The following is a 24,538-nucleotide window of genomic DNA, read 5'->3' on the forward strand; positions in this document are numbered from 1 at the left end:
CCCGCCCTTGTTTTCTAATGAGGTAGTCGCACTCTTGCTTGCTGATCATTTCTGCCTCATAGGCCCTCAAAACCTTTGTTTCTATAATTTCCATCAGTGTGCTCGATGGATCCGAGGGAATGGGACGATAGCTTTTTACTTCGTTCAATAGCCGTAGGCATTCACCCACATAGTCATTGCGATTAAGTAGCATGATTGCCCCACCTTTGTCAGCTTGCCTCACTATGACGTCCTCCACCTTTGCCAATTTGGAAATCAATGCCCGTTGAACACTGCCAAAATTGGAATGACGGGAAATGCCTTGTTGTTCCAGTTCATAAACTTCTTTGAGTACCTGTTTTTCAAACACCCGGGACTCAGAGGGGTGACTGTGGACTGGCGCATTAAAAGTGGATTTGTTTCTCAAACCAGTGCAATTAAGGTTTTCATAGGCATTGTCATTTTGAAAGAATTTGTTCAAATGAACCTTGCACATGAAACTATGGAACTCAGATCTAAATTCAAAAGGATTGTGGTATTTCGTAGTGACAAAATTCAAGCCTTTATTCAGGACTAGCTCTTCATTTCTACTTAAGACATAGTTTAACAAATTTATCACTACTGATTCCTTGCTCTGCTGTGTGTCTGTATCTGATTTCCCCAATCCCCCCTCGGTTGGGCCCCTGTCCTAAAAAAGGACGTTCTTGTCTTTGTCTATTCTGGTGCTGTTGTCCTCGACCTATGCCTGTGCCCTGTTGATTACTTTGATCCGTGGGTCCTGTACTCCCATCGTCACTTGAGCTGTAAGAAGTATTACGGAAATGAACCCTTTTCTTAAAGGAGGTTTGATTGGTTGTGCCCTGATATTTATTACCAAATGTATAGCCATCAGTAATATGTCAACTCAACCATACTGGCCTTCTGGTCATGCCAATGTTTGACCAGAGCCTGACCTGCTTTTAAGTTATCACTAGCTTCTGCCATCATGTGTGACATTCTCCTCCGGAGACCTATCACATCGTTAGTCACTCTGACTGGCTTGGGGGAAGGAGCACTCTCCAACCCCTCCTTAATCAGGGCCAAAGGACCTCTGATTGGATGGCCATAGAGAAGTTCAAAGGTACTGTAACCAACTCCCTCGTGGGGGACTTCTCTATAAGCAAAGAGAAAGGCATGGCAGTAGAAGATCCCACTTTCTTTTAAGGGGTTCCACTAAAGCACCTATCATCCTTTTCATAGTACGATTAAACCTCTCTACCAGTCCATTTGTCTGTGGATGGTAGGATGTAGAGAACTTGTAAGTGACACCCCAGTTTTTTCATATGGCTTGCATGTAGCATGACATAAAATTGGATCCCCTGTCGGATATCACTTCCTTAGGAAACCCTACTCTGGTAAAAATATCAAGTAGAGCCTTAGCCACAGCCTGAGCCGTAACAGTCCTCATAGGTATTGCTTCTGGGTATCTTGTAGCATGGTCTACTACAACCAGGATAAACCTGTTCCCTGAAGATGTTGGAGGGTCAAGGGGACCAACAATGTCGATGCCCACCATCTCAAAAGGAACTCCCACCACTGGGAGAGGCACCAGGGGTGCCACATTCTTGGCTCCACTCTTGCCTGCCAGAGGTTTGGCAAGTGGGACAGCTCCTACAGAATTTGTCAACTTCTGAACCCATTTTAGGCCAGTAGAAGTATAAGGAGAGCCTTTCCTTGGTCTTTTTGAAACTCAAATGACCAGCCAAAGGTATCTCATGGGCCAACTGTAGGAACTGGAGTCTGCTGGCAAGGGGCACTACAATTCTTTTGCAGTCCCCAGGGATAGACTCAGTCGGTTCACTGTAGAAGAGGTCATCTTCCCAGCTTAACCTATGCTTTCAAACTTCTTGCCCATAAAGTTGGTTAGGAGCCTGTTGTCGAAGACCTTCGAGAGTAGGACACTCTTGTTGTCCTCTGCTGAAGTCTGCCCTGTTGGGTCCATCTTCTGCCAGTAAAGGCTGCAGCTCAGGATGGACAACAGGGTCAAGATCCCAAACCAAAACAGTATCTTCTTCCAGGTCTGATTCCTCAGAAACTGGATCAACCACACATGGTTGTACCTCATACTCTGCCTCAGCAGGTGGAGGAGTCACAGGGGTGACCTTGGACAAGCTTGGGAATCTCCTTGTTGGTAGCACAGGGGTGCTGTCTGACTTTTTCCTTAAGGTCCTGAGTTACCGATTTGCCTCTTTCTTTCAAGAAATAGTATTGAGCAACTCCTGTGGAGTGGGAGTGATAGTTTCATCTATCAACTCCTCTGGAGAGCCCCTCAAGGTCCTCTCCCTTGCAGGCCTAGAGAGCTCCTGTCTCCTTTTACTGGGAGGTCTGGGGGTGCTTGACACAACTCCAAGAGTTTTCAGGTCATTACCCAACAGTACTCTCCCAGGCACTTCACTCTGCACACTCACAGGTATTTTGACAGTCATATCATTACACTGGATGAGAGCTGGTAACTGGGGAAGCATTTGGACAGGGCCTCTAGCTAACTTGGTGAGGAATTTGGGTGCCTTAGCAACATCCTCCACCTTGAAAAATGATTCATCCACTACAGTTATGCTGGCTGCAGTGTCTCGGATGGCAGGGGTCTCCTGGCCATTCACAAGAACACTATTGTTACGCTCACCTGGTTCCCACAGGGGCGCCGATCGAACCCGGACAGCTGCGGCCTCCACCAGCGTGAAGCGTAGGGCAAAGATGACCGCCTGGACGGACCCCCTTAGTCTTGTGAGCTTGACCCGTAGAAATATTCTCCTGTAGATGGAGAAAGGTATTTAGCCCTATGGGTGTGAATGCAGACCCCCTTCCTGCTCCCGTTCTCCCCACTTGCCACCTCCGATATTCCCAGTCAGTGTCCTCACCTTATGTTTTTGATTGGTGAGCTCTCCATCCTGCGTGGCATGCAGGGATGCGTAGATACCAGTTACTTCACTGGTTTTAGGTGCTGGAGTTCTGGACGATTATTGAGTCCGGAGTTTGACAAGTTTAAAGAGTTCAAAATGTCCAATGTTCACTCTTGCACTTCCCTGTTGAATTGCGGCAGCAAATTCTGTTTGGAGGTTGCTGGCGGCGTTCAGGTAAAAGTCTGTATCACCCAAACTATCCTGTAAAGGTGCGTGAGATTAGCTCACTGTCTTTTCCTTTTTTCCCAGATGCGGCGTATTGAAGGATAAAGCCTCCGGTGATAATCAGGTAAGTCTTGAAATATAAGTGATTGTCTTTTTAGTCTCTTTATGATCACCTTGTTATTTCTTGTCTTTCCCCCAGAAGTTGAAAATCACCGAAAAAGGTGACAGAGGCAGCGCCGAGTCAGAGATGCTGTGGGCTGTGAAAATGGAGCGGCGCTGCAGCTGGGAGGCGACGTGTGCCGGAAGAATGACCCTTCAGGCTCGGAGCGATGCAAGATCCGAAATCAGGTGAGGAATCAGATTAAAGTCTGTAATCTAACCTCTTCTCCTATTTTTTCTTTCTCTCCTAGGCGCTCCGTGTTCGAGGTGGGCGTGGCTGGATGCAGGTTTGCAGACACAGTGAGTGTTACGCTGCTAAATGCGGAATAACGCGAAGCGTGTGTTGTAGATCGAGCGTGGCTTAAATAGCTTTCAAAAAGTATTCCCAGTTAAGAAGTCCTTAGAACCACACCCGAGTGAAAAGTAGTCCTTGTGGAAAAATAGTCCCTTCCAGGTCTGACGTTGGCCTGGATGCATGTGCAGCATGGTCTGCCTGAGGTAAGTGATGACTATGAGCCTGGCGGCTTAGGCGCCAGGACTGATTTCTACTATAAGCCTGGCGCCTAAGGCGCCAGGACCGAACCCAGATAGCCTCTAGCCGGGGCTTCTGAGGTTTAAACAAATGTCCGGATGCCTGCTTGGGTGGATGGGCTTGGTCCAGCGGCCCTGGGGTAGGCATCATGACAACTATCTTTAGAATACTCTTTAGTATTATCTGGGATGGAATTATAGACATCTAAATTCTGTTGTTCCCACAAGCCCAGGGACACTAAAGAAACACTAGCTGAGACTCTCATGGGTTCATCAGCCAGTAGGTGAAAGTTTCCACTTGCCATAGGTACTTCTTCCTCTGGGGAGAAGGCTAAGGAGACAGTGTGAACCCCTGAAGATTTACCCTTAAAACTGGGATCCCATTTCACATGGTCAGTTGACCCACACACATAACATTTCCCAAATGTCTTGATGAATGGGGGTTTGTTCTGACCTCATCTGGTTTGTGTCCAGATGGGGCACTAGCCTGATTCGGTTTCCCTTGTGGTTTACCCTTATGTTGCTGTTTGTGGCCCTCTTTTGGATGGGAGGTATTAGAATTCTCCTTGTTATCTTTATTTGGCTGCTTTCCCTCATCCTTCTTCAGAGTGGCCCCAGAATCCTTCTGAGTGGCCCTGTTGGCAACACACAAGTCAGCAGCCTTAGCTAACTTCTTTGAATCTATCTCCTTAGAATCAGCCAAGTGATGTCTGAGCTCAGGAGAGCAGGCATCATAAATTGACTCCAACATAACCAGATTTCTCATAACTTCATAAGTGTTCACTCTGTAACCCTTAACCCAACCATCTACGTTTTTCAAACATTCACATACCCAGGTAGCCCAAGGGGTACCATCATGCTTTTTGAGGGTCCTAAACCTCTTAAGCTACTGGGAAGGGGTCTTCCCAAATCTAGCAATTAAAGCTAGCTTCACACACTCATAATCCATCCTATCCACCTCTCGCAACTCCATCACAACATCAGATGCAACAGTGGGTAGCCTAGAGAAGAGCCAGGGAAGCAACTGATTCCCTGTAAGGTCTTGAATCCCATGGTTATATTCAAACATTGCCAACCAATCCAAAATGCCAAGCTTAACCTCATACATACCCACAATTTCTTTAGGCATATGGGTCTCTTAGGGCTGGAAGACCAAGAAGACTCTGGGAGAGAAGCATTTTCCAAAGACAACTTTTTCATTTCTAGGGCATGATTCAACTCCATTTCTCTGAGCTTAAGTTCTTGATGCTTTTGTTCGGTTTGAGCATTTAAACGTTTAAATTCCAATTCAAGCCTCATCTTTTCTAGAGCAATGAACTCGGGACTGAGTGTAGGACCTTTAGGGGTCACAGTGGACAAAGGTTGAGGTTGTAGAGCAGGTAAGGGAGCAGTGAGGCCTACATTAGGAGACACATTTACTTCCTCTAACTCATAAATAATAGACACATTATCATCCTCATTATTTTCCACATTTGCTGTAGAGTTAGGTATTTCAGACCCACTCCCCAGTCTTTGGTTCTTTAACAACTTTTCAATCAATTCAGACTGTTTGCCTTTGGCAGAGAGATTCCTTTCTCTACACAGATTTTTTAGATAATCCACAGTGTAACTAAGGAGGGTCTCCTGACTGTAGCTTTCCATATCAGACATGATTAATATTGCTTTTTAGTGATGTTTAGCCTTGTGATTAGTTGATCCAAGGTAATAGCAGTACTCTAAGTGTAATCACTATACTTGATCCTCACCGCTGTACACCAGTGTTAGGCAGAATTATATGCAGTACCCTTTGGGAACACCACACACAATTAAGACTACAAGTGACAATACAAATTCACCTTTGGTACAAGCCTGTACTACACAGTAAAGTGGTAGTGATGGCTGAGCAACCAGACTTATTTCAAGAGTAAGTGAGCAGTATCAATAGTTACACAAAGGACAGCAATTACTATGATTCAAACAAACACTGACTCAAGGTTTCTGAGTTAAAGAATATATATTTATTTACACATCAGTTCTAAAACATTATACTAAAGTAAAGCAGTTGAAAAATCACACTCTTAATACACTACACCGCACCCAATAGATGATTCTGGACAAGTTAAGCTCAAAAACGAAGTGTGAGCAAAATGGCACTCCAGCAATTAAAAAGGGAGGGACAGACAAAGTTAGGCAGAAATTGAGCAGCAGCAACAGGTAAGTAAGCAGGGCAATCTAGAAAGAGGAACTACAGTGAGGGAATCAGATCAAAAAGGCTTAGGGTCAAAGTCAATAGGACAAAAGTCTTTGCTCAAGATCGCACAGTTCAGGGTAGTTCACGGTTAAGTCTTTGCCAAGAGTTCCAGACGAAGTTGGTCAACAGAAAAGTTATTTAAAGAGTAGAGAAGGACAAGCCCTCAGATTGGAGAAAGATTTCACACACTTTCACCGCGGTCGGACGAAACGAACAACCAGATTTGAACAGTACTTTTAAATGGAGAAGAAGCTGTCGCTGAGGCGGACTTTCCTGGAAGGTCCTGCAGGCTCACAGTTCCTGAAGCAACTGTCGGACTGACACAAAGTAGGAAGACTGGAGGGTCCTGCACTGCCCAGGGAAGAAACCAGCAGCAGATCAAAGCAATGAATAAAAGGTGCACTCCTTAAAATGCAAGCAGGGTCCGCTCCTCCTGGCTATTCGGTTCACTGTAGCTCTGTACAGCAAATTTGACCAGAGAAGTGAGACCTGGCGAGCAGTTTGGTAAACTGGTTGTTCCCACCAGCTCAAGGGGAAAAGATTCCTTGAAGATCTTCCCTGTCGTCGGAGTATGGAGATTCGGACCTGGAGCAGGTCTTCACCGGGCAGTTCAGTCGTTGTAGGGGTCCTCTTCTGTCAGCTCCTCGTCGGTTCTTTCGTTCCAGTGGTGACTCTGCCTTCCCAACCACAGAGACCTGCGTTTTATGTAGTTTTCCCCCCATTCACACAGCCTGGCTGTCAATCACACAGCAGGGTGGCTGTCCCGCCGGGACAGTCACCACAGCCAATCATTTCAGAGTGCGACATGGGTCTCCAAGGAGACCCTGTACAGGGGGCCTAAACCCCTCCCTCACATCCTGTCCCCCCAGACATACAGGCGCCTAAGGAGGGCTTCTGTGTAGAAGCCTGCAAAAAGACGGTGAACAAAGGAATCAAACCTGGTTTGGCGCGCAGAGTAAAACACGAGAAAGACTTTTACAAAAAGAAATGGCGAATAAACCAACCGAAATAAAACATATATTGTCCAGCGGGTTTAATTTCGAGGCTACCAAAATAGCCTAAAACAATACCAGGGTTATTTAGGATAACCGCGGTAGAAAAGAAATCGGGTAGTTACCACTGCCACCAGACAAGTTTTATTGAAAAGGGTGCGAAACAATGCTCCAAGAGAAACAGACAAAAAGGGATAACTAGTAACCCTTTCCAGTACTCTACGTAAGATAGGGTGTACTGGGTCTGTGGTTTTACAGAGGCTAATAAAGTTAGTGGCAACTTTATATGTTCTGGGAGACAGTAGTCAGTCCCAGAAAATGGAGTCTGAGTTTGGAAGTCTAAAAGACAACCCTGTGTCACTGCACTGAAGGTGCTGTGCAACACACAGTAAAAAGATGATGGCTATGGAGTAGGTGAGGCTCCACAGTCTATAAACACAAGAAAATGTAAAACACACACAGCAAAAAACCTTGTAAGAGTGGGAAGAAAAGGCTCTCACTCTTACCAGGTGAAAAAATGAATCCTAGAAATCCAGCAAAGCTGCTGAGTGACTCAGTAGGTAAGGGAAATTAGCCATTCTGGAGAATTCTCCCTACACCTACCTCCCCACACCCCCTCCAACAATCCTAAGAGGACTCAGGATAGATCTTGTGAAGACTGACCGGGGTATGTAGTGCCACCTAAATATCAATTTGTATCAGCATTCCCGTAATTGGGATGCCTTAGCCACTCTGGGTATCATCCTCCACAATCTTTCCCAATCATTCTTGCATAGCTCCCTCCCGATCGTCTTCTCCCACCGCTACATGTATGACCATGATGCCCGGGGGGTGGCATCGTCCAGAATTTTATAGAGCCCAGATAGAATGCCCCTTGATCCATCATGTGTGGTGAGGAATATTTCAAAAGATGCAAACTGGCGTGTCGCTGCTGCCTTGACCTCTGAGTCAAGTAGACAGTGCTGAATCTGGTAGTGCTGCAGCCTTCCATTTTCACTCACCCCAAAACACTGCTTGCACTCAATAAAAGATCTAATGGTTTGGCTCTGAAACATATCCCGGAGTCTAAGGTACCCTCCTTTTTGCCATTGAATAAACGACCCTTGCTCCGTTCCCGGTGAAAAATGTGGGTTCTTGAAAATGGGGGTGAACAGGGATGAGAAGGTTGTAATATAGCCAGTTTATCCCACTTGTCGGCCACTAGTTTCATGATAGCGCTTAAGTACATATGCCGTGACCTATGTTGGCATGACAGCCACAATACCTCTCTCAAATCCTGTCTCAACACTGCCCGGTCCATTGCCACCCACAGTTTTTCCCCCATGCCCCAAAAGCCATTCCCATATGATCTGCAGTTGGGACGCATCGTAATACTGTTGAAAGTTAGGAAGCGCCAGTCCCCCCTTCCTCCTTGGGGACATCATTAGGTTGTGATTGATCCTTGGCTTCTTGCCCTCCCAGATAACATTTTTGGTTATTTTCCCCAATTCGCCAAATAAACTATTTGGGACCACCAATGGCAGGGCCTGAAATAGATAAAGCAAATGAGTGAACGTTACCATCTTTACCGCTGCCATTCTGCCCATCCAGGAGATCGTAAGGTTTTTCTATTTATGAAGATCCGCTTTAATGTATGACATCATGGGTGGGAAATAAGCCGCAAACCAGCCTGCAAGCTGTGGAGTTATTTGAATGCCCAGGTATCTGATCCCCCCGGGGCTCCAAACAAATGTCGATGATGCCTTCAACTCCACCATATCTCTCCCCCTAAGCATTAGGTTTAACAGTTCGGACTTGGTTATGTTAATCTTCAGGCCTGAGACTGCCCCGAAGTCCAATAGAGCCCCTGTGCAGGCCCTCAATGATGCCCTTGGCTTCGAGAGCAAGAGGAGCATGTCGTCCGTGAAGGCTGGAACATTGTGTTGGGCCCGGCCAAAGGGTATTCCATGAACCTCGGTGGAACTACAACAGTGGCTCTAAATAAATTGTATAAAGCAGGGGGAGAGGCAGCAGCCTTGCTTGGTCCCTCTACTTAGGTGGATTCTGCTGGACAAAGACCAATTAATGAGGAGCCATGCTTCAGGAGCATTATAGTTAGCCTGGACCATTTGGCTATAATCCCCTCCCAGCTCCATCTTCTCCATAACTTTAAACATGAATGACCATTCCACACGGTCGAAGGCCTTCTCGGCATCTAGGAACAGAAGGACTGCAGGAGTCGAGGTCTTGTGGACCTCTCCTACAGTTGTGTAATGCGTCTAATGTTATCGAATGTCTGATGGCTGTGTATGAACCCCGACTGGTCCAGATGTATTCAGTCTGGGAGAAAGCCCTCTAGTCTGTTAGCTCGGATTTTGGTATACATTGTTGGCCTATACGAGCTACACCTAGTGTGGTCTTTATTCGTTTTGGGAATGAGGGTGATTTTTGTCTCCTCCATTGACGCCGAGATGTGGCTAGTCTCCAGAAAGTGATTGTACAGATCAGTGAGGTGTGGACTAGGACTCTCGCAAATGTTGTATAGTAATTCTATGTATTTTTATGCACTTATTGTTTGCTCAGTGTTAGGTAGAATTTTCCGGAATGGCTAATTTCCCTTACCTTAGTCCTAAGAGACCACGTATGCCTAAAGAAATTGTTGGTATGTGTGAGGCTAAGCTTGATATTTTGGATTGGTTGGCAATGTTTGAGTATAACCATGGGATTCAAGACATTACAGGGAATCAGTTGCTTTCTTGGCTCTTCTCTAGGCTAACTACTGTTGCATCTGATGTTTTTATGGAGTTGGGGGAGGTGGATAGGATGGAATATGAGTGTGTGAAGCTAGCTTTAATTGCTAGATTTGGGAAGACCCCTTCCCAGTACCTTAAGAGGTTTAGGACCCTTAAAAAGCATAATGGTACCCCTTGGGCTACCTGGGTATGTGAATGTTTGAAAAACTTAGATGGTTGGGTTAAGGGTTATAGAGTAAACACTTATGAAGGTATGAGAAATCTTGTTATGTTGGTGTCAATATGTGATGCCTGCTCTCCTGAGCTCAGACAGGGTTTATAGTGATTTTTTCGACAGTCAAAGTTTCTACATACAAAAGTTTTTCGACACAAAAGCATAGAAAAAAAAAGTTTTGAATGCATTTTTTAAAAAAAATCTTTTTAATGGGGGGGTTCCCCCCTCAAACCCCTGTTTTCTTTTTAAAACAAACATTTTTCTATACAAACCTAAAATAAAACCTGTAACATAAAAAAAATGCATTTGAAAAAAAATGTATTCTAAACTTTGTATTCAAAACTTTTGTATGTAGAAACCCTTGGGTCTTCAGGCAACTGTATCCTTAGAGTCCATGGGTCTGGGTAAGAAACAGAATATGAATGTGTACAACTCCATTCCAGAAAACTCTAGAGGGTATTATATGGACAGTGTTCTTGTCAATGGCCAGGATACTCCTGCCAGGAGAGACAGTGGGGCAAGTAGAACAGTAGTGGATGAAAGCTGTTTCAAGCCTGAGGATGTTGCTAAGGCACCCAAAGGTCCCACTACATTTTCTGGAGACCCTGTCCAGTTGGTTCCAATTCTGCCAGCTCTCATTCAGTGTAATAATATGACAGTGAGTATTCCTGTCAGTGTCCAGAATGAGGTGCCTGGGAGAGTCCTGTTGGGGAATGATTTAAAAGCTCTAGGAGTAGTATCCAGTACCCTCAGACCTCCCCCTGAGAGAAAACAGAACCAAACCAAATTGGTTCGAGAGGCAACCTTAAGAGACCACTTTGAACCTGTGGGAACCTCTACAAAGAACCTCACTACAAGCCCTGGTGTTAGTAAGTTGACCTCTGACCCAGGCAAATATGATGCTAGTATAGTAGGGAAATGGGAGCCCCAACCAAGCTCCATTATTGCCCATCCAATTGTAAAGTCTTTGACCCCCCCCTGCTTCTAAGAAAAAGGTGGATAGACACATTGGACCCCTCTCTAGGCTTGTGAGAACTGGTAATTCTCAAAGCTGCTGGAAAACCAGGAAAAATATGTCTAAGGCTAAACACCTTAAGACTGTTGGAGCTTCTACTGATGACTCCAATGTAAATCCTAGTATTAGGAGGGAAACTTCTAAAATAGGTAGGGTCACATCTCAGAGGAAGTGGCAGCATGTACCTTGCTTGACCACAGCCCCTCCAACCAAGATACCTGAGACCCAACCTGCTCTTGTCAGAGAGGTGGTGAGGAACCATGGAGGCCCCTCTAGATCTAATGGATCCCTTTCTAAGGACCCCTTGAAAAAGCCTATTGTAGGTTCAGAGGTTGTTACAACTTCTGAGGGACTGTTAGATCAGATCCCCTATACATTAAAAAAGAGAGATGTAGCACAACAGGTTTGTAGGTCATATAGTCTACAAATGAAAACCACTGGTAAAACAAAATTCCTAGCAAGGGTTACAAAAGGTTGCTGGTGTACTCAGCAGGCCATTGAACCGTCTTGCAACAGGAGATCCATTCTGGTGGGGATTAGATCCTCCTGTCCCTTAGTCTGGGGGTGGGGGGCAAGTGTTAGGGAGAATTCTCCAGAATGGCTAATTTTCCTTACCTTTTGAGTCCCTCAGCAGCTTTGCTGGATTTCTAGGGTTTGATTTTTTTACCTGGTAAGAGTGTGAGCCTTTTTTCCCGCTCTTACATGTGTTTTGCTATGTGTTGTACATTTTTGTGTTCATGGATATGGCTTCTCATCAACTCCATAGGCATCACCTTTTTACTGTGTGTCACACAGCACCTTTAGTGCAGTGACGCAGGGTTGTCTTTTCAGACTTCCCACTCTAAAACTCCATTTTCTGGGACTCACTACTGTCTCCCAGAACATGTAAAGTTGCCATTGACTTTACTAGTCTTTTTAAATTCACAGACCCAGTACAACCTATCTTCCAATAGAGTACTGGAAGGGTTAATAGTTATCTCTTTTTGTCTGATGCTCATGGAACATTATTACGTTCCCCTTTCTCTAAGATGTGGCTGGTGGCAGTGGTATCTACCATTTTTATTTTACGCGGGCTATGAAAATAGCCTCGGTAACGTTAGAGGCTATGGTGGTATCCTCAAACTCTAAACCCGCTGGACCCCTTTTATTTTTATTCGGTTCCGCTGGGTTTATTCGCCATTTCTTTTTGTAAAGGTCTTTCTCGTATTTTACTCTGCGCGCCAAACCAGGTTTGGTTCTTTTGTTCGCCGTCCTTTGGTGGGCTTCTACACAGAAGCCCTCCTTAGGCGCCTGAGTGTCTGGGTGGACAGGATGTGAGGGAAGGGTTTGAGGCCCCCTGCACAGGGTATCCTTGGAGACCCAAGTTGCACTAAAGTTTGATTGGCTACATGACTGTCCTGCCAGGACTGCCACCCTTCTGTGTGAATGACAGCCAGGCTGTGTGAATGGTGGAAAAACTACTTAAAAGCAGGTCTCTGGGACTTGGAAGGCAGAGTCGCCACTGGATCGAGAGAGCCAATGAGAAGCTGAAGGAAGACGACTGCTGCAACTACTGGACATCCCAGTGAAGCCCTGCTGCAGGTCCGAATCGCCTGAAACTTCGACGACAGAGGAGATCCGCAAGGAGTCTTCCCCCCTTGAGCCTGGTGGGACCATCCAGCTCACAAAGCTGTTGGACCTCCTCTTCAGCCTCGTCGAATTTGCTGTGCTACAGGAAACTGGATAGCCAGTGAGAGAGAGTCCCATTGTGCTTTTAAGGAGGGCACCTTTTATTCAACGCTTTGCTCTGCTGCTGGTTTCTTCCCTGGCCAGTACAGGACCCTCCTGTCTTCCTCCTTCTTGTCAGTCCGGCAGTCACTTCAGGAACCGTGAGCCTGCAGGAACTGCCAGGAACTACCGCCTCAGCTACAGCATTCCTCTTCATCTAAGGAACTGTTCAAATCGGGTCGTTCGTTCCGTCCGACCGCGGTGAAAGTGTTTTAAATCTTACGCCTCTCCGAAGTCTTGTCCTTCTCTACTCTGCTGAATAACTTTTCCTCCGACCTACTTCGTTTTGAACTCTTGGCAAAGACTTAACCGCAAACTACTATGAACTGTGTGATCCTCTGCAAAGACTCTGAACCATTAACATTGGCCCAGGCCTATTGATTTGAATCCTAATTGTATCAAGCCTTTTCTAGATTGCCCTGCCTATCACTTGTTGGTGTTGTTGATTTTTGATAACCTTGTTGTTTCCCTTCCTTTCTAAATTGCTGGAGGGCCATTTTGCTCACACTTCATTTTGAGCTTAACTTGTCCGGAATTGATTGGGTGTTGTGTAGTGTATTAAGATTGTGATTTTCTGCTGCTTTATATTAGTGAACTGTTTTATAACTGATGGTGTAAATAAATGTATATTCTTTTACTCAGAAACCTTGAATCAGTGTTTGTTTGAACCATAGTAATTGCTATTCTTTGTGTAACTTCTGATACTGCTCACTTTACTCTTGAGATACGTCTGGCTGCTCAACCATCACTACCACTTTACTGTTTGGTACAGGCTTGTACCAAAGGTGAAATTGTACTTACACTTGTAGTCTTAATTATGTGTGGTGTTCCCAAAGGGTACTGCATATGATTCTGCCTAACACTTGTTAGGCGCTTATACAATAAGAAAATACTGTTTCAAAGCGCCCACAGGGCAGGGAGGGAGAGGGTGGGAAATACATTACAACACAATATTTAAGAGCAGAGGGGCAAGAGGGAGAGGGACGAACCCACTATGTCTTGTGAGTATTCAGAACGTGCAAGTGCAGGAGGAGAGGAAAGAGGGGCTAAGTGTTGAGGTGTCCGAGCTCATGGGTGAGCCATAGACGAAGTGCTAGGAATGTTGAGTGCTACATAGCCTGGAGGGTGTGTAGATGCAAAGTGCAGTGGATAGACAGGGGCTGGGAAGAATTGATGTGGGAGGTCAAGGCCCTGGCGCTGTATAAGGGGCAAATACACTGATTCAGAAACTGTGAGATTAGCAGAGGAGAGAGGGAGGGAGGGAGGAGGAAAAGAGGATGGTCTTAAGGAGCTTCCGGAATTTGAGAAGATCCAGCTCAAGGCGCAGGGGGAGGATATTCCAAAGGAGGGAGCCCGCAGAGGAAACTGAGCGACCCCCTGCCCTCTGTTTAGCGAAATGCTTTACACACAAAGTTGATGCCAGAGGAGCGAAGTGGTCTAGAGGGAGAGTATTTAGTGAGATAAAGTTGAAGATAGTGTGGTCCCAGGGCCCAGACAGCCTTGTGGATGATGCAGAGGGATTTGAGTTTAATCCGTGCACCAACCGGCAGCCAGTGAAGACTTTTTAGTGCAGGAGAGATGCGGTCTCTGGGCTAAAGGCCAAGGATGAGTCTTGCTGCCCTATTCTGGATAAACTGGAGGTGTCGCAGAGTGGAAGAAGGAAGATTAAGGAGGAGGCTGTTACAGTCGTCAAGTCTAGAGAGAGCCATGGCTTGAGTCACATTGAGCCTCTGAGGGAAAGTGAGAAAAGGTAGAATTTCTTTGAGAAGGAAGAGCTGATAGTTGGACTTCTTGGCATGTCCTGAGTGTGAGGGAAGAAGGAGAGAGAGAGGAGTCGAAGATGACTCCAAAGTTTCTGGCTTCAGTTGAAGACCCGGGGGGCGGGGGGGCTCAAGGAGGAAGCCAGAGTGAGGGGAACAAGGAGGGAGCAGGGGTCCAAATGGGAAGGATCTCAGTTTTGCAGGCATTGCATCAGAGATCATTGGAGGCACCCCAGGACTGGGGCAGTCAGGGATGATGGAGGATGCAAGAGGGTCAGCAGGGAGTCTGAAGAAGAGCTGTGTGCCATCTGCGTAACACTGGAAGTTGGAGGAGAAAGGGGACATGGGGCGTTTTTTGGAGAGCAAGGTAGATGTTAAAGAGCCAGGGGGAGAGTATAGAGCCTTGGGGGACACGACAGATGGAGATGGAAGTAGGAGAGGAGAAGGGGCCAAGGATGACTTGGGAAAAGCGATTACCGAGGAAAGAGGACAGCCAATCCAATGCCTGTTCCGAGATACCGAGTGTATTGTGGAGCCTTTGTATGAGGATGGAATTGTTAACTGTATCAAATGCAGAGGAGAGGTCGAGAAGGATAAGCTGTGGAGTTGGAGTCCAGAGATGCAAGCAGTTCTTCACTGGTGTTCAGAAGAGCAGTTTCCGTGCCTCGGGATGCTCAGAATCCAGATTGATGGTCGTGAAGGCCAACAAGTTCAGTCTGAGAGTTGAGTTGGGGCAAGGCCAGCCTCTCAAGCAGCTTCTCCGGGAAGGGGGTGATGGAGATAGGGCAATACCTGGCACAGCAGGTACAGTCCGAGGATGGTTTTTCAGGAATGGATGTACAAGGCAGAGCTTAAGGGCAGAGAGGGAAGATCCAATGACAAGAGAGGGATTGCATAAATCAGCCAGAGCAGGGGCAAGAGAGCCAATGTTATCCTTGATGGTCCTGGATGACCAAGGAGAGACCTGTTTAGAAGAGACCTTCATGGAAAGGACAACTCTGGTAACTTCTTCAGGTGTGAGAGGAGAGAAGGGGGAGAAGGAGGGAGGGGTGGTGTAGTGGGGGTCTGGGTTTGGTTTGGAGGGAGTGTAGAGAGGGTGGTCAGAATGCCCTGAGTTTTGGTGGCAAAGTGTGAGGCCAGTGCATTGCAGAGGGCCTGGGAAGGAGAAGGGGAGGAGGAGACTGCGGCGGGGTTGGCTAGTTACTTGCAGATTTTGAAAAGTTCAGCCGAGTTATTGGATGCGCCGGAGACCTGTACCTGAATGTGGGCTCTTTTCATTGCACGGATGGTGAGTCTTTATTGCCTTTGGAGAAGGCGGCAGGCCAGTTTGTCAGAGGATGAGCCTGAGGTTAGCCACTCCCGTTCTGCTGCCTGCACTTTCGGTTCAGGGCCGCAAGTTTGGTGTCGTACCATGTGTTACGCTTTGAGGCAGGTTTCAGATGGATCCTCATGACTGGGGCAAGAATTTCAAGAGTGTTGGTGATGGAAAGATGGGCAGAGTCAGAGGTGGGAGATGAAGGGGATGAAGGTAGAGGCGAAGGCTGCCGCAGTCACTAGTTTCATCCGGTGGATGTAAGTGAACGAGGTAGGTGGGATTTTTGGGGGGGCAGTCAGGGGGCCAATGGGACCCAGATGGGAGGAGAGAGTGGTCTGAAAGGGAGAGAGGGGTGGCTAATGTGGGGGAGAGAGAGAGGTTGGAGTGTATGACGGCATTCAGATTGTGTCCAACTGTGTGGTTTGGTCCAGAGGCGAGAATGGATAGGGAAAGCGAAGAGCAGAGGTCAGTGAATAGAGTGGATGCAGAGCCAGGGGAGTCCAGCTGAATGTTGCAATCGCGCAGAAGGTGAATGTTAGAGGTGAATGAAAGTAAAGAAGAGCAGAAGTAAGCCGATTCAGAGAGGAATAGAGAGGTGGCGCCTGGAGGCCGGCAGATGGTAGCAATGGTCAGAGTGGAGGTGGGAGAGGTAACCAACTTGCAAACCAGGCTTTCAAAAGAGGATGGGGCTGGGTAGGTAAGATGTAAGCAAAAACACACTAGGGGAAGTTTAAGGCAACTTCCTCTCCAGTGCAGGGAGGTTGAGGCTTGGAGATGATCTTGAAGCTTTCAGGGAGGAAGGAGTCAAAAGCAGTGACTGAGCTGGCATTGAACCAAGTATCAGTAAGAGCGAGTATGTCGAGGTCATTCAGCCTCATTACGAGGTTGGAGGTAGCCATGGAGCTATTAGCTCCATAGCTGCCTCCAAAACCCTTCCGACTCCTCCCTGGTGAATGCAGCAATTACCGGTCCATTCAGAGGTCAGAGGGACCGGTAATTCCCCATTCACCAGGGCCATTCCCCATTCCCATTTGAGCCCCCATAGGGCTCAATGGGAATGGGGAAGGTGCTAATAACGGTACCGCAAATTGCGGTACAGTATTAGCTCTGGAGTCCCTTTGCGGGTCCCGTCCTTAACTCCTGCAAAAACCAGGCGTTAAGGAAGGACCCGCAAAGGGAACTCGTAGTAGGGAGGTAAGGGATTACCGGCACCAGTGCCCTTACCGGTGCCGGTAATCCCTTACCTCCCATCTCGGAATGAGGCCCATTGTCTTCAAGAAGGAGACAGATGTGAGAGGAGTGTTTGTTGGCTAGTAAGCTGCAGTGAAGCCATCTGGCCCAGGCGCTTTGTTGGTGGCGGGGGGGGGTGCAGCTATGACCCTCCACACCTCCTCTGCTGTTATCTCCTGCCCCAATCCTTCCCTGGCATAGGCCCCTAGATTTGGCAATTGGATCTTACCTAAAAAGTCCTCCTGCAACTGTTTTAAGGGGTTTTGGAACGAGTACAGGTCCACATAGTATCAGGCAAAACATTCCTGAATGACCCCTGTGAGAGAGTGGTGGAGGCTCTGTTTGTCTGTTATTTCAGTTATGGTATTACTATCCACTACACCCATCAGCAACCACGCAAGGAGCTTATTCGCCTTATTGGCCTTGGCGTAATAACATAGGCTGATGAACAGTAAGGACTTCTCCGCTCGCTTAGCTTGGAGGACATTGAACTTGCACGCCGCGTGTCGATATTCCTCATGGCTTGCCTGATGGGAGCTAGCACCATTGTTTCCTAATTTATTTCACCTCGGCCTCCAGCAGGGTCTCAAGCAGCCTAATTTGCTTGTCCCTCATTGCTTTTGTGACAATGAGCCCTCCCCTAATTGTGGCTTTAAATGCATCAGTCTCTGGAGGATAGTTCAGGGGCAACACACTCGCCTTGGAAGCAAGACGACGTGGAGCAACACAGGTTCGATCCCAGGGTCCGTGATTAGAAACCTCTGGGTATTAAGTGTGTTATAAATAACCAATTATAATTATAATCCCATCTGATGCTCTCCCCTGTACCCGAGTGGAACAAGTTCCTAATCTTGTCCACTAGTTCAGCCCTTATGACCATGTCCCTTAACAACTCCCCAGGTACCTTTCAACCCCAGACCCCTTAGGCTATGTCCGGAAAGACTCTGATCCATCATGACCACTGCATGGTCGGCTATGCTGATAGGGCCCGCCTCTATGTCCGTGATTGCCCCCAACTGGGGGGGCCGAAACCCACACATAGTCGATTTGGGATTGTGAACCGTGCCCATTAGAAAAAAAGGTGAAGCCCTCCCTATCCACATGTACCCCTCTCCAGACGTCCCACAGGCCCAGAGCATCAAACCTGTCCCGTAGTGGTCCGGTAGCCCCTCCCCTTGTGTGAAGCCCCACCTGCACGCCTATCTAGTTCCCGGGACCAGGCTAAATTGAAAACACCCATCAAAATCATGTGGCCTTTAGCAAACCCCTCGAGTGTAGTCAAGAGTTCCCTCAGAAAAGCTCCCTGCCCTTTATTAGGAGCGTAGATTGAGGCTAACGTGTATGCCATGCCCTCATAATCTCCTACTACGATTACATATCTGCCCTCTTTATCCACCTTCGAGTCCCTTATCCTGAGATACACCCCATCCCGGATAGCCAGGGCCACCCCATATGTCTTATGTGGACCAGAGGCGTGAAAGATTTGGGAGAAGCACCCCAGCAGGAGTCTCACCTGGTCTTTCCGCAGGAGATGGTTCCCTGAATCGCGAGGCCATCTGGGCATGATTTCCTAGTCAAATGCTCAAATGTGTTCCTTTTGAGCGGGAGTTAAGCCCTCTTACATTATGCGTCAACCACTTCAATGGTTACCATACCCGTACACCAACTCCAAATCAGACCCTCTCGCATTCCCCACTCCTCCTGCCCTTGCCCTCACCCCCACTCTTTGCAGCTATGTAGTTTCCTACTCAGGTGCTACAGATGTTTAAATTAAAAAAGAAAGAAAACGTACCTTGCTGTGTGCTGACCCGCATCGCAAGGTGAGTTTTTAAATGTTTTTTTTATCAAACACCCTTAGTACCCGTGTAAGAAACTACACAGGTACTAATGGTGATATACACCAAGTCGGCAGGCTGACCCTGCCAGTAACACCATTGCTGGCCGCTTTAAGGGACTCTCGCTTCACTGTGGCCCTTAACTTGGTTTTTGGGCCATTACTGGGAATGTCAGACCGCCACCTCAGTGTATATTGCCTCAATATTCTACTGAGTACTCAGAAATATAAACTACTGTTTTTTCTGCTTACCGGACTGAATAAATCTACCTTAATTTCTTTGGTAAATTATTGCCTCAAAAAAGGTAATTGGAGAATAGGTGAAAAATGCCTTGCCCACAGACATGACACTGTGGGACGTGGCCAGGATTGTCTCCTGTAGGAACTTGTGTGGCATGATAAAACAGTAGCCCCTTTGTGAAATGAGTGGTCATGACTGATATGGTGTAACCAGGCATGTTTACCGGGTGGAATGAACTAGTACAATCCCCTGTGGGGAGAGAGTTGGTTGGGTCTTTTAGGTGGCATAAATGGTCATCTGATGGGTGGCAAGACATTTCTACTGGTTGTTCTATGGCCAGAAATACTGTTTTGGGTTTTACTAGGCCTGTGTGAACTTCCAGCATGGTAACGACTGCTGATAAATATCAGTACGGGCACCTCATAAATTACCTGCTACTCCCAAGGTATTGTATATTTCAAAAAGGCCTTTAGCAATAATGATGTTGTGGCCAGAATGGCATAGTGATAGTGCTGCTATCCAACTGTTTGTGTCATTAGTCCACATTATTTAAATGACTTTGTTAATAGACAGATAATAGAGTACAATTGAATCAAAGAAATAATGTAACTTAGCTATCAAAAGCTAGCCACAGGAACATTTGTGGGGAGACCAGGGCTAGGAAAAAGAAAGAGGAGAAGATCAGCCTTTGTCAGCTTCAGTCAGAGGTGGGTCAGCTGCACAGTGTATACTTGGTTGTGCATTTACTTTGTTGGAATGCAAAGGAGAATTTTAGACCAATCAATAATGACACTTAAGAAAGACAAAGTAAAGGAGTTTATGTAATTTGGGCTTCGGAACTTGCATAGAATCAAATTGTATTGGGTCACCACAAAAATGAAGCAGTTGTAGGAACTGTAAATGGCATGTTACTTGTTGCTATACATCTTGAACACAAACCTGTGTTTCCGGGTCATCCGATCCCAAGCTGGCCGAGCCTAGCTTGACCACGTCTGCAAGCTGGGTGATTGTGGTAGCTGAAGACTGAGCTGCTTGGGCAAGTTTATCCTGACTTGAGGCAGCACCAGATACCAAAAGCTTTGTGTCTTCAACAAGTGCTTTTGCAGTTTTTAAGATGTTCTCCCTAGGGGAAAAAAGGAGAAATTACTTGCAGGTAATGTTCCTTCTATGGGTTATTTGCCCAATCTTGATAGACCAAACCCTCAGCGCCAGCTGCTTGGAAAATTTCAACAGGGAACATTGTGAGGCTCAGCGTCGACTCTCAACTTCTGCATGTCTCGACTGTGCAACTCCTTGACTCCGGATGTGACTTTTAGCCAAGGGAAAGATTCCTTAACATGGAATCAAAAAACAGAGGAGAGAATTCCACTCCTTTAAAAAATATCATTTTTTAAATGAAGAACAGGCACCAAAGACCAACAGTACATTTACTTTTTGTTTTAAAGGGCGCATCTTGTCATTCTTTCCTCCAAGACTCATTCAACAAAAGAAAAGAAGTTACTGAGAGCGTTGCAAGCTAAAAAACTTTCATAGCGGGGAAGGCTTGGAGGCCGATGAGAAATCTGTGGGAGAAGAATCCATATAAAGAATATTACATGTAAGTAATTTCTCCTTCAATGGATTGCATTCCCCTGCAAATTTCTCATCTTTATTGACTCCCAAAGCAGTAAAAACCCTTGGTGGTTGGATGGAAACTTAAACTAAGAAACTCTGCAATACTGCACTCACAAACTGGGCCTCCGTACCCTGGGCCAAACCCAGACCAGAATGTTTAGCAAACGTGTGATGAAAGGACCAAGTTGTGGCCCTGTAGGTCCCTCCCCTTTGCAGCATGGAGGAAGTTGCCACATCCCTACTAGAGTGAACCATTATGCCCAAAGGCACCTCTATTCCCAGCTTTTTCATAACAATCAGAAATGCAAAGGATTATACAACAATATATTGTTTATTTAGTCACCACTTGCCCCAACCTAGGTTGGGAAAAAGCAACAAACAACCTTCTCTTTGAAAAACCTCAGGTGGCTTTCAGGAAATCGCTTGGAGTTCACTAACGAGCCCAGCTGCGGTGATGGCCACCAAGAAGGCCGTCTTCAGAGTGAGCAGCCTAATGAGCTTAGAATGCAAAGGCACAAACTGAGCCGCCATCAAAAAACAAAGGACTAAATTCAGATCTGAAGGCATTGCTACAAAGGTCGCTGGAGGAAAATTTACAAGGTCCTTCAAAAATGGGGACACAGGAATAGAGAAGAAAGATCTCTTAAACAAGGACAATATCGCCAAATAACCTTTGACTGTGCTTACCTGTAGTACCAACAAGACCAAGAAAAGATGAAATTCCATGATGGTGGAAGTAGGACACGGAATGGGGTCCACCCTTTGGCTGCTACACCACGTCTCAAATCTTCTTCAGCTGCACGAATGAAAAGACCTGGAGTAAGGCCTATGTGCAGCCAGCAACACCTTTAGCACCTCCTCTGACAGGTGGCAGTCCTTATATGTCAGCATCTCAAGAGCCATGCATACAGATTGAGAGACTCCCAGTTCGGTTGCAGCACCTGACATTCCGACTTGGACAGGAGATCAGGCCTCCGAGGAAGCCAGCAAGGCGAGTAGACCTCCAACTCCAGAAGGTCCAGCTACTACACCCTCATCGCCCAATCCAGGGCGATCAAGATCCTGGCTGCCCGAAAACTACCTCAACCTCCTGAGAATCCACAAGATGACAAGGATCAGGAGAAACGCATAATGGAGGTTGAAGACCCACTCCACCAGAAACGTGTCTCCCAATGCCCCCTGTGAGAAACTCATGGTGACAACAAGTAAGACAGACACAGGTGATCACAGTTCATGGGTGTTTATTGAACATTAAATGCTGTGTGCAGGTTGTAAAAATGCCTAATCTAAACCTAAATCCAAGATGGGAGCATGTGTCGACCAACAAATGATAAAAAAGGCAATCCTAGTGGCGTTGTGTTAAAATAAAAAGGCCTATACTAAAACAACCTATTGCCAAAATCTCACAATTAATAGAAAAAGGGATGTCTGATAGTTCTCAAGAAAAGAAAAAAGTGTTCTCAAATAATATGTCAGGATGCGGTAGTCTGAGTCTCCCTTCCCCAAGTTTTGGATACGGGGTAAAATGGGAGCTTGGAGCACAGCAAAGTACAGACTGTGGCTTCTAAAGCACGAGACAACAGTTCCACTGGCAGTTCTCAGGCCCGTCGATGGCCAAGCCTCGTTTCCTTTGAAAGTCTCTTGCCTTCGGGGCCTAACGTGTTCAATAACAAAAACAAAAGTTCCTTTAACCTAATGAAAATGTGTTCACAATGTTTGCTGGGTGGTGGGTCCACCCCTCGGTCCCCCTCTTCTGGACCGCTGCCGCTTCTTTATTGTTTATCACAGTTTTATGTAGGGTGATGGCTTCACCACTGGGTACCCCTCTTATGGGCATTGACCCTTCTCAGTTCTTATAACCACAGTTCAAATAGGGTGATGGTTTCACCTCTGGGTCCCCATCTTCTGGGCAATGACCCTTTACGTATCATATTCAAAAATATCTCACAGTTAGACTTTGGAACTTTGGGTGATAGCTTCACCCCTGGATCTCCAAAGGTGGGCTCGGACTCCTCTTCCCTTTATATTCTTGGGGGATGGCTTCACCGCTGGATCTCCCTCGGTTGGGCTCAGATCCCTCTTGACTTTAACGGGATTCGGTTCCCTTGGCTTCTCAATGTTCACTTTCACTGTGGGATTCACTTCCCTTTCTCTCCTGCTGCTTGACCCTCTGTATGACCACTTTGACCTATTTCGCTGGCCCTCCTACGGCCTTTCTGGTATCTGTAGTTTTTTCTTTTGCTTTAGCACCCATGTGGTGTCGGTTTCCCTTTGCAGCTGGTCTCCCCTTCACACTTTTAACAGTTCATTCAAAGTTCATCTGCATTGGTTCAAAACGTGCCACTTTGTGATTCTCACTTATCACAGCCCGGTTCTTATCGGTTCTCCCCTCGACTCACCGGCTGTGTTGAACCTCTTGGCTTTTGGCTTCTCTGGAGTCAAGGCCAGTACCACGGGCGTGGGAGCTTCCCTCGCTCCTGCTTATCGGCATAAGCTTGCCCCGTGTACCGTTGAGATCTGCTGCAGGACACTTGTGCTATTGTTCGCGGCCTTAGACTCTCTTCCACAAAGGTACTGCGGGCCTGGGACAAAAAAGGGCAAGGTCACTTCTCTCCTCGCCACCCTCTCGATTCCTGACGCCTTTCTCCTTCTTTTCAACTGCTGTGCGGTAGCCATCTCGTTGTGCTGTCTGCCGTACCCGCCTTGCTTGTACTGCATTCACTTGCTCCACCTTTTATCCCTGTGGGGAAAAGGAAGGGCCGTCAGGTTTGTGTGGTCTAGGTTAATTGCCTGACTTGGCCTGACCCTTGTATTGGGACATGCCAGGTAAACAGTCCTGGTGTTATGTTGGGAAAAAATATTTGTGTTGGAAAAAAAAGGTGATAAGAGTTTCCGGTTATTTTACAGGCTCGGATGGGAAAGAGGAGTAACATGGAGGAAAAATCCTCGTATTGGGGTTTGTGGGAACCTCAAAAGGGTAGGGTTTGTGAGAATGGCAGCTGTTGGTTACATTTGACGGGGAGTTTGCAAAATGATAATCAGAGGGACAGGATCGTTGGGGTTTGTGAGGCATAAGGGAATAACAGGGATAGTGAAATGAACACAGGGGATTCTGGGACCGGTAGTGTTTTGTCAGGGTAGAATGGGTGTTCGGAAAAGAATAATCAGAAGGAAGTGAAAAAGAATGGTTGAGAGTTTTCCGGTTGAAAGCGGGAAAGCAGGGTTTCTGGGAGATGTGATTTACAACTCTAGTAGGGTTCGTATTCTTAGGGGATTTTCCAGATGGGGTTTGTTTGGTAGATTTTAACACAGGAGAGTTTATAGGAGAAAGGGGGCCAACTGTGGCACAGCCCACAAAGGTCTCAGGGATCTCTCCATCCTCGTCTTCTTACCCGGTAACATACCGCATCTCACCTGGGGTATTCCCCTGAGCCCAACCCTGGGTTCCCTTACCCAGGTGATCCTCCCTCACTGGTCTACCTCCAGGAACTGGATCCAACAGCAATGGCTGTGTCCTGGCCACCTGAATAAGGGCTTCTAGAGGTTTACTAGGAGAATACCCTCAGGTTTCTCAAAACCCCTTGGCGGACATACCCTTGAGCAGGTCTGCTTGTACTTTGCGTTGTCCTTCGTGGCAAAGAGATGCACAAACATGGTTACCCACCGGGAGAAGTCTGCAATGAATTCCGGGTATATCTCCCATTCGTGGGAGACCGTAACCTGTCTCCTCAGAGCATCTGTCAACCTGTTGAGGTGAAGATCCTGTTCTCCAGAAGCCAGAGCTATAGCTGAATGGCCTCCCTGCAAAGGGACAGCGACTG

The 24,538-nt window shown here is 46.8% G+C and overlaps 1 protein-coding gene across 11 annotated transcripts in view; it reads right to left on the reverse strand.

Moving 5' to 3' along the window:
* The window catches only part of TLN2 (talin 2), a 7,472,684-nt gene that overhangs the window by 2,904,540 nt on the left and 4,543,606 nt on the right, over nt 1-24,538 (reverse strand). For all 11 annotated transcript variants that reach the window (XM_069624483.1, XM_069624482.1, XM_069624486.1 and 8 more), the window contains one exon: nt 20,043-20,226. In XM_069624483.1, coding sequence (XP_069480584.1) covers nt 20,043-20,226 — 184 coding nt within the window. The remainder of the gene's footprint in view (nt 1-20,042; nt 20,227-24,538) is intronic.

This window comes from Ambystoma mexicanum, chromosome 11, assembly GCF_040938575.1.
Source record: "Ambystoma mexicanum isolate Mex_15411 chromosome 11, UKY_AmexF1_1, whole genome shotgun sequence".
Taxonomy (NCBI): domain Eukaryota; kingdom Metazoa; phylum Chordata; class Amphibia; order Caudata; family Ambystomatidae; genus Ambystoma; species Ambystoma mexicanum.